The sequence below is a fragment of the Oryza glaberrima genome, chromosome 1 (assembly GCF_000147395.1).
Source record: "Oryza glaberrima chromosome 1, OglaRS2, whole genome shotgun sequence".
Classification (NCBI taxonomy): Eukaryota; Viridiplantae; Streptophyta; class Magnoliopsida; order Poales; family Poaceae; genus Oryza; species Oryza glaberrima.
In genome coordinates this window covers 32,333,251-32,343,918 of record NC_068326.1, presented here as the reverse complement: position 1 = coordinate 32,343,918, position 10,668 = coordinate 32,333,251, and the positions used below count along the sequence as shown (strand labels likewise).

The window sequence follows — 10,668 nt, the reverse complement described above, 5'->3', positions numbered from 1 at the left end:
GGATGCCATATATGCAGCCATGTACTCATGTTGCTTGCTGCAACCGTGAACCAGCTTTGCTTGGGTATCAATGGACAGAGGTCATACATGTATACAGTACCTTATCCCTCCTTCTCATAAAAGTGTAAAGAGAATAAGAAGCTCATATATTCTACATGTCGAAACTTAGAAGTTAAAATCATACAGATTTTCAACAACTATAGATGAAGATTCACAAATATACTTTAATAATAGTTTACTTCTTATGTGTTGGCTTTATTATTTAAGTTATTTTTTTGCTTAATTAAGTGTTTTCCTTTTTGAGAGAATATTATAATAATTGGTTATAGCTTCGTTGTAGCAAAAGCCGGCTTTAGTCCCATTATCTAAAAAGAAATCCCTCTTTTTCAAAATATGATCACTACTAACATTTAAAATTTGTATCTAAATATAAACAATTTTAGCACTATTCATATTACTACTTATCCATTTAATTACCCTATTTAAATTTATTTCCATTTTACATCAAACACCATCTCATCCCAACCATTCTTGGATATTCCCTTTTGGGTCTTAATCTTTGCTAAATAAGTTAGCTAGGTGACTGATCCAGCTGGAAGAGGTCATGATTATGTTACTTATGTATGCATCACGCTGATGCTTGTGTGATGCAGTGTGCTGATATATCAGTGTTTTTACTTTAACGAAATAAAAATTGATGGTGGTGGTCATTTTTTAAGATCCAAGTGCTGTCTCCACAAAATTATCGGCAGGGTTGCATTTGACTCTCCTTTCCCAGTCATAGACTGTAACTGGCTAAACTCCTCTGCTGCACCTCTGTGAGAGTACTAGTAATAAGCCTACTTGGCTCCACCATGAAACCTTAAGTGGAAGAGACATAGTGCTAATGATAAGATATAGAGTACTCTTCTAGAAGACCAAAAAGGCATATACTATTTTCTTTTTCATTCTCAGCAGTAGTATAATACTACGACCGTACATAGACAGTCTACGTCATCCATTCGTTCACATTATCCGTCGAGCTAGCGACGACACCACTTGTAGAGCATGCAGAGCGCCAAGACCTCTCGGCCAATGCACATGACTTCACCGAGACGATGCGAATTTTGTACGCGAGACATTGTGGAGTATATCTCAAAGCTGTTGGCAGTGTAGTGGCAAGTACGGAGTATATCCTAGCCGCTATATGCGTATTTACGTATAACAGATTTCTGAAAAAATAAAGGTTGTTTTTTTCTGAAAGAGATTGGAGCACAGAGGGCAATGTGCTGATCATACAGATAGTGATGAGATTGTCCAGATATTTGAGAAAAGGGATTAGTGAGAGCTGATACACTTGTGGAAAGAAAAGAGAATGCACTAAGCAAACCTTATCCGTTCCAGTATATCTCCAAAACTGGCGATCTCGATTCAAGAATGAAACACAGTGCTAGCTAGACAGGATACAGCGCAGCAGCCAGCAGGCTAGCTGCTTCTGGTCAGAGAAAACAGGTCTCATACTTTCTGAAGCGTTTAGTTGCATGCTATCTTTTGATCATGGCTTGATGTGCTTAGGATCTCCGGGTGAGGTGACAGGAGATTTTTTGCTCTCTTATATTAATTTGTTTCTTTTTGACACGAGAGAGTTTTCTTTCTTTAATGAACGTGGATTTGTAGGTCGCCTCGGACCATTAATTTGCTAATGCGAAGTAGACACCTGTCGCTGGAGACAAAAATCTTGCCCCGTTACTATTTGGGCTGTTTTTTTTGGGTCCAACAGACAGCTAATTAAGCTAAGCCATGGCCCAGTGTAGCCGATTGGTTAGAAGGCCCCAGTATGGAGAGGAAATACTGAATCCTTTGTTGAAGTGCCAAATTAGGGGCACGAACGTCTGTACCTCAATGTGTGCAAGTGTGCAACATATGCTCTGCCTTCAAATGCTTATCACTGGATATTATTTATCTTTATTTTTTTATTACTCGTCTTTTTTACAGAAAATATATAAATATTTAAAGTATTTCATATTAATGAAGTGTGTTGTAAGCTAAATATAGTAATGAAACTTTCGTATATCACCGATCTAATTATTTAAATAGATCAATTTAAAATTTATTGATGGTTAAAACAAAAATTATACTTGTCGGCAATGACACAGTTTGAGACTGGAGACAATACTAGGGTGGAGAGGAGGCTATAGACTCATGATATAGGTAATTTTGTAGCGGTCCAAGATTTTTCATTTTTATTTTTTCTTATCAAACCATTTTCTGAGAAAATCATGCAAAGACTGATGATGGTTGTATCTTCCTTATTACTAAATGAAGTAGTTACCCATTTCATATTATAAGCCACTTTGACTTTTTTTCCTGCAGATCAAGTTTAAAAAATTTAAAAACATCAATAAGACTAAATTAGTTTCATTAAATATAACATTGAATATAGTTTTGATAGTATGTTTGTTTTGGGTTAAAAACGTTACTACATTTTCTATAAATTTAGTCAAACTTAAAGTTTAATTAGAAAAAAGTCAAATAACTTAAATATAAAACTTAAGTACTAAATTACTTACATACCCTAAATACTTACATGCTGTCCTGTGTTATCCTGCTTGACAATTCAGTGAACGTGCACTTCTCTTTTTTCTTTTCTTGTATAATGGAGAGTATATAAAGATTTCCCTCGACATGCCTTACCACGCTTGGCCCACCTTGCACTTTAGTCCACTTGTCACCACACGCGGCCTTACAGGCCCACGGCGATGTGTGGGCCGAATATCACTAACATCTCGCTATGCGACGATTATAAAGTTTGACAACTCTCCTGTGGTCACTTGTTGAGATGGCCGAGTTGGTCTAAGGCGCCAGATTAAGGTTCTGGTCCGGAAGGGCGTGGGTTCAAATCCCACTCTCAACATATATTTTTAAAAATATTCGGAAGGCCGAGCTGATGCAATGCAGCGGCAGCAACGCCACGATGTTTCCCCTGTTTTTTTTTTTCTCTTCATTCGCGTAATTCCTGTCGTCCCAGGCTCCCAGCTTCAGCCCCAGTTCAATTCGCGCGTACCATTCTGCCAGAACTGACGAGGCTAACCGAGCAGTAGCACTGATGCCCCTTCGGGGACCTCATGTGATCATGTCCTTCGTACCTCCCGGGGCTGGCCCATGAAAAAAAATTTGTTAAAATGAAAAAGAAGGCCAAAACCGTGTGGCCCGATAAAGGAATGGGTTAACTGTTAACTGACCGCGCGGATCGATCTGACGTTTTCGGGTTTGGCTTAGGGGCCTGTTTGTTTCTCATCGTATAAGATTATTATAATACAGATTATTTAGCCAGATTTATAAACTGAATTATAATAAGCTATGAGTTTGTTTCAATGGATTATAGTAGAATAGAGGTAGTGACTCTTTAGCCACCTAATAATATGAAAAATACATATTTAGAACAGATTACCAATTATACTAATCTGGCTTATAGATTACAATAATCTATCATAATAATTTACCTGTTTATTTTTTATTATTACTAATAATCTAGATTATAATAATTCTAAGCGAAAACAAATAGAGCTTTAGTATGGTTTGGTCTCTGATCATGACCGAAGTTAGGAGATCACAAAATAAAAGAAATTACAATAAAATTTTGGCAACCCAATAATATGATACATGTTTTAGCAATTAAATAGCGAAAAGCCTAATGGACGATCGATCGCTCCAAGCAATCACCCCCTTCTCCACGTGGTTTCTTTTTTGGTACCGCATTACTTTCCTGTTTTAGTAAATTCATGCACCTAAAGTTTGTACACCCCAAATTTACACATCTAAAGTTTATACACCTAAAGTTTAGAGACCTAAAGTTTATAAGTAAAAAGTTTATATATCCGATTCAAATTTGAATTTGAATTCAAATATTTTTTTTATACATGGTATTTCTATATATTTAAAGTTTATAGACCCAAAGTTTATATAACCGATTCAAATTTGAATTTAAATTCAAATTATATATATATATATATAGTATTTCTATACATAAATTTTTCTAATTTTTAAAATTTTATGGTGTAGTAGGAAGAGAAGAAGGGGAGGAGAAAGGGGGGAGAGGAGCGTGTTAGGAGGGGGATTGGGGGGGGGGGGGGTTGATCGCCCACAGCGATCACCCGCCCATTAGCCACCCATTAAATAGCACAAGATAATAGTAACCAATATTAATATACTTCATCCATCCTAAAATATGGCAACATATATACTAAATTAGTCACAACCTAATACTACGAATCTTATTCAGAATTCCCTCCATCTCAAAATACAAGAACTTATTTCATCCAGATTCATTGTATTAAGAATGCATCATCCTATTCTAGACTCTTGTATTTATCTATATTTGTAGCACTAAGAATACGTCATTTGGTCCTAAATTCTTATATTTTGTGACAGGGGAGAAGCAACCAGCTACACTAGATTGTACACCATCTAGCACTATGAATGAAGTAATGCTAGGTTATCTAATACTTAATACTTTAATACTAAGTTGTTATATATTAGGACAGATAAAATAGCAATTCAGTCATCTTGGTTAACCAAGGTATGGCCGAATAAGACCTTTTAAGTCTCTATCACATCGAATATTTAGACACTAATTATAAATATTAAACGTAGACTATTAATAAAACTCATCCATAATTTTGGACTAATTCACGAGACGAATCTATTGAGCCTAATTAATCCATGATTAGCATATGCGATGCTACAATAAACATTCTCTAATTATTGATTAATTAGGCTTAAAAAATTTGTCTTGCAAATTAGCTTTCATTTATGTAATTAGTTTTGTAAGTAGTCTATATTTAATATTCTAAATTAGTGTCTAGATACAGAGACTAAAGTTAAATCCCTGATCCAAACACCACCTAAACTCAGGTAGCACGAAAAACTTGACCGAATTAGTTTAAAAAATCGGTCTCCATCACTTATGTATCGGTCTGGAAAAACCAGTCCGGTTTTTCAATATGGGTCATTTTTCTCCCACCGGCACAGTCACCAGACAGTGGTACGATCGAAAAGGTCGCGTATTGCTGCCACCACCACGTGCTAAACCTCAAGATTTGTGCAGTCGGCATGCAAAACTCCTCTAGTCAATGGAGCGGCTATGCTAGTACTCCTACATTATTCCGTCGTCACTCTTATACAGACAAAAAAACGGTGCGGTGTACGCACCGTCGCGGCGCCGACCGACCGCCAGTCGTCGAAGCATGTGCAGTGAGCCGCGAACATACACCTAAACCTAACACGCAGTGCGTAATCTGTCCGGTTTCAGCTCACAGCTGAAATTCCAGGTCCAGAATCTGAAAGCCTGAACACTGATCAACCTAACTACTGTGTTGGGTTGCAACAGGCCATATACTCTACTGTATACATGAAAAAACATGTAGTGCAACAAATGTGGTAGTAGTACGAGCAGGAACAGTGGAGATGCATGAGTAGTAGGCATCCCGTGCTGGGTTTTCGAGGTTAGCGAAGACTTTTAAGCATCGGCGTTGGTGTTGAGTGCGGACAAGCAAGCAAGCAAGGATGCCCGCCACCTCAAGCAAGCACGACGCTGGACCAAATCCCCATCACAATCACATCCCACACGCCAAGCTCCCCCAACCCAACCCATTTTAGCTTGGAAATAAACAAATTAATGACTCTCTCTCTGTCTCTCTCTCTCTCTCGCTCGCACACATGGACGCTGGAAGGAGAGGCCGTGCTGGTTGCTCCAGTTTTTAATACGAGGCCGGGTGTGTGTCTACTTTGCCTGCTTGGAACTCAACCAAGTACGATCGAGCTGAGCTAGCTGCAAACACTGCACGTCAAGGAAAGGCCCCTAGTCCTACAGGGGTTTTAGTAATATAATGCAATTAGCTAGTAGAAGCTGGCATAGCTATGCATAGAACAGCCGACTCACATCACTTCAGCATATGCCTGCACACACCCACATTGCTTTCTACGTACCAGGACAATATATGTAGGCAAATTAACGATATTAAATGGTCTCGAAAGTATGTGCATGAAGTAATGTGTATGGACTGGTAGCTTCCTCGTCCATCGGAAGTCTGAACCATGTTATACCAGACTACCGATCAACCCACAACTAATATATGCAGGAATAACAAAAGAAAATATGAAAACAACAACAACTTTCTGGCATACAATTAAAGGGCAGAAAAACTAAAGAATCACTAATTTTCATGCAACAAGGTTGCATTCCTCATTTTTGTTTGTTTTAGTTTTGTACGTACTATACAAACTTTCTTTTAACTTTAACCGAGTTTATGTAGTAAAAAATTCTGCTAATATCTTAAAAAAATGCACTATCAAGATATCTTTAATAGTATATTTAATAAAACTGATTTGATGTTGGTTTATTTTTTTTTTATAAACTCTGCCGAGTTGGATGAGTTTAATTTAATACAAAACTAGAATAACTCATATGCATCTGAAGAAGTATTGAGCTACAAATTAAGAACAAGTAATCTGGCCTACATAGGAAATGTCCTATCATTTCTACATGACCAATACCCTGGTATTCAGACTTCGGAACAGGGTCATAGTATTATTGAGGGAAATACTAAAATAAGAGCACGTGAAGAAATGATATGTCGGCCCATACAGAGCCTTGTTGTGTACTATCACTTTGTACTGTGCATAAGATTTTAAAACACGCCCACTAGATTTCTTCAAATGATTCATGCGTCCTATATGCAAATGATAAATTTTAGATGAAATAGTTAAAAGGTCGTGTAACATGGCACGTACAACTACTAAAACTACTAAAAGGAGATGGATTTTTATCCCTCGGGAGAATACCCTTGCATGTCACATAAATAACTATCAAATTGTTTTAAAACAAATTGACAAGAAATATTAATACGATATATATCATTTCACAAACATGCAATGTCAAATTCAATTTCAACAAGTTAAAAAAACAACAAAATTATAAACTCTAACTAGTATATATACACATATTCGTAGTTATATATGTTATTATTGTTAATAACTTGTAAAAGTTGATTTAAACTTGTATATTTGTGGACCGATATAGTAGGTTTTAATATATGTTGTAACAAAATTCAAAACTTTTTGTAATTATTTAGATGACATGAAAGAAATGAGATGGCATCCGAGGACAAAAAGCACTTTTCCAGATTTAAAAAAAATGCACCAATCAACATCATCTTAGAGAGAGAGAGAGAGAGGTTTGCACCAAAGAAATGCTTCGTTTAAACGAGACGGATATGTAAAAAGAAATCTTTCGACGATCTGCTGGTTAAATAAAATACACGAACTTACACAAAAGGATATTGTGCAGAGCACATCGAATGATATACTACATTGCACAAGCGAGAGTAACAGTTATATAATGTGGACATGCATATATGATCGACCTACAGTAGTTTCATTGTCCTGTTTCCTTCATATAAGTTCTGTGCATGTATTTGTACAGTGTAACCTATTTCAGAACAATGATCAATTGCCAAATTATGTGAACAAGGCTAGAACGTTGAGAAATGACAATGACGTGCCTATGTAAGTATCAAGCTGACTTATTTTTCGAATAGTAAGAACCAATCAATTAGTTGATGCATTCAAGCAAATAATATCCAAGGAGATGTCACTATATATACGTGTACATCAGCGAATGACCTATTCTTTTAGGTCTCGTCACCAATCTAGTAGTAATAATCAGTTCAAGGATCACGCATGCTCTGCAGGTACTCTGGTACCAGATCATTCTAGCCTGCACGCAAATTCATATCAATCATTGTAAAATTCGTGAAAAAATACGTAGGACGAAAACGATCTATCTTATTCAGTACACGCATAACTAACTCTGAAATTAACCTGCACTTGGACTATATATGTACATATATACACGCAGATGTGTTTTTTAGTTCAATTTCACTTACTACAACCACTACTTCATTCCGGAACCGAAGAAAACTTCCTTGAGCTAATTCGATCATTTAGCACGCACTCAATTAATTAAATCAACCGCCCAATCACAATGAACAATACAATAAAATTAAGGATTGATACATCCATTGGACAAATTCTTTTCTTCACCCAAGGTATCCACAACTATATCTATTTCTAGAGAAACATATATATAACTAATCTCGCACACAGTTCTTATTTTCCCCGGCTTAATTGTGATCACACCAAAATGTTAGATAAATCCATGCAAGTCAACCAAAGTATGCAGCATGCTCACTTGTGTTGAGGGAGCTGTAGTCAGTAGTACTTGTTGATGGCTGCCCGGCAGGATACACCGGCGGAGACGCCGACGAGATCACCGGCGCTCCGGCCAACTCTTGCCCTTGCCCGCCGGCGTCCGCCACTGACACCACGTCCCTCGCGTGCATCGATGGAGGAGGAGGAGGAGCGGCGAAGCCGGCGGTGATATGGACTTGGACGTCGTCCATGAGGCCGGTGGCGGCGCCGGCATGCCGGTACCTGCGCTTGAAGATCTCGGCCCTGACCGCTTCCAGCTCGGCCTCCAGCGCGTTCACCTGCTGCTGCAGCATCGAGATGGCGCCCATGCAGCCGTACACGGGGTCGCGCAGCCGCAGATTCGCCTCGTACACCAGGCTGCTCGCCGCGTCGGCTCTCTCCGCCTCGCCGACCTCCTGAAACCGCATTGCACCGACGAAGCCATTAATGCACAAGCTAGCGAAAGGTACAATTTAAGGAATGCTTTGACCTGTAATGGTATCGTACCAGGAGCATCTTGGAGACGTTGCTGGCGCCGAAGACCTTGTGGACGGCGGCGAACTTGTGGGGCTCGTGCGGCGAGAAGTAGGGGGCGAAGGGGCACTCCTGCGCGCAGCGCCGGCGGAGGAGCTTGCACGCGGCGCACGGGGTCACGGTGTTCACGGCGCCGCCGAGGCCGAGGCGATGGGGGACGCGGTGCTCGATCGGCGTGGCTGTACCGGTGCCGGTGCCTGCGACGGCGGCGACTACGACGCCGGCGGTGTCCGGCTCTCGCTTGATCTTCTTGCCGATCTCATCGAGTCTTTCCCTGGCGGAAATTGGAAAGGGCCGAAGAAGGTATTTAGGGTTTCTTGCATGGATTCAGGAGAGGGACCAGATGCAAACCACAATGCAAGATTTCAAGTTTTAACCACGAACTACAAAAGGTACATGCTATCCTTCCAAGCAAAAGGAACAGAAAACCTCTCCGATTCTTTAGAAAAAAAAAATCAAGAAACAGAAAGAGAGAAGCATAATTTCAAAAAGAACCAAGAGACAAAAAGGGGACAAAAGGTAAAGAATTCAACTGAAATCATTTCTAGGTGGCCACTTACCTCTCTGTGGACATTGAGGCATACTCCCGTGCTTGGGAGGTGTATGACGAGATGGAGATGGACAACAAGAACAAAAAGAAAGGAGGAGGAGATGTAGAGTTGTAGATAGGGCCGGAGGAGAGAAGAGGGTATAGAAGTGTAAAGTTTGGAATTGTAAGGAAGGAAAGAGTGCTTAAAAGGCAAGGGAGTAATGAGGGGGATGGGCAGCTTGTACAATTGGTAGCGAGTAAATGGGCAGGAGGGGAAGAAATGTTGGCGAGTGTTGAAAGGTTGACTCGATCGGTTGGCCTGGCCCTCGGCGCCCTGTAGCCCTCCCCTCGTGTTCCTGCGGGTGTTTCTGCTCATGTCAAGGGAATGAAATGCTGTTGAAAACGAAGCCTGCCGCAACCACTGGACCAATGCATTTTTAACTCTTGTGTGTGACTACCTTACTGCTACGCAACCTGGAGTACAAAATTACAGCTAGCGTCTTCGGTTTTCAGTGCCACCCAGGATGCCAGCTAGTGCTTAATGGTTCTTTACACACGTACGTAATTTTTGGATGGATGAAAGACATACAGCAATGTTTGTCCAATTCCAGGCTATTTTCTCACCAGTTTGGCTGCCAATTTCGGGATGACAAGTACTCCCTCCCTTCCGAAATAACCCAACATAATATTGAATGGAATATTTCCCAGTATCTATTCAGATTTACTGTACTAGAAAATATCTTATTTAATAATAAGTTTATATTTTTGTACGGAGAGAGTATTGCTAGTATATATGGGTGGAATAAATAACTTGAAAGAAAAGACAAATGTAGCACATGGTGTGAGCGCACAAAATTTTCAGGTGAGCGTACATGCACGTTCTTATTTCTAGAGGTTTTCAAAACCATATCTACAAATTCATTTACTCCATCTGTCCCAAAATAAGTTTAAAAACTAAAATACCCTACCTTATCAAATCACAATGTAATTATTCTACACTTTATTTATTTCTAATACAACTTTATCTATTCCTGATGTAATTATTTCATACTTTTACAAACTCCGATACAATAATTATTTAAAAATAAACTTATTTGCGAGAACTTAGAGGGACTAAAAATGAACTTATTATGGGATGAAGGTAGTACACATTGAGACTTGATATGTGTATTGGGCTATGTTTTCGGTATGTTTCTTGCGATAGGAACTGGGCCTAATTTTGTCTATATGAGTACTTCTCTTTTGTTTCTCAGTGCAGGTTGAAGGCCTTCTGGGTCGTGCCAATGCTAGGCCGCTTAATTTTGAGCTGGGGGTTGAAGGAATAAGTCTATTATACCTCTCTCGTTCTTCCTCCTGATTGAATTGCATCCCTCAAC

At 39.3% G+C, this 10,668-nt stretch overlaps 1 protein-coding gene and 1 non-coding gene across 2 annotated transcripts; one reads left to right on the top strand and one right to left on the bottom strand.

Annotated features, from left to right (window-relative positions):
• Nucleotides 1-2,812: 2,812 nt before the first annotated feature.
• On the top strand, nt 2,813-2,893 carry TRNAL-AAG (transfer RNA leucine (anticodon AAG)). Its single transcript has one exon. It is a non-coding gene; the product is annotated as a tRNA-Leu (tRNA).
• A 4,985-nt stretch (nt 2,894-7,878) lies between these two features.
• Nucleotides 7,879-9,555, bottom strand: LOC127754904 (LOB domain-containing protein 15-like). Its single transcript, XM_052280516.1, has 3 exons — nt 9,324-9,555; nt 8,737-9,037; nt 7,879-8,645 (listed from the first exon to the last, which is right to left on the bottom strand). Exons 1-3 carry the CDS (start codon nt 9,335-9,337, stop codon nt 8,205-8,207), a joined length of 756 nt encoding a protein of 251 aa, XP_052136476.1. The 5' UTR covers nt 9,338-9,555; the 3' UTR covers nt 7,879-8,204.
• Nucleotides 9,556-10,668: the final 1,113 nt, after the last annotated feature.

What these genes read in the sequence shown, in the direction of transcription:
- LOC127754904 (XM_052280516.1), bottom strand. An exon ending in ACGTCTCCAAGATGCTCCTG is followed by an intron (nt 8,646 to 8,736) that starts GTACGATACCAT and finishes ATGCGGTTTCAG; the next exon opens with GAGGTCGGCGAGGCGGAGAG.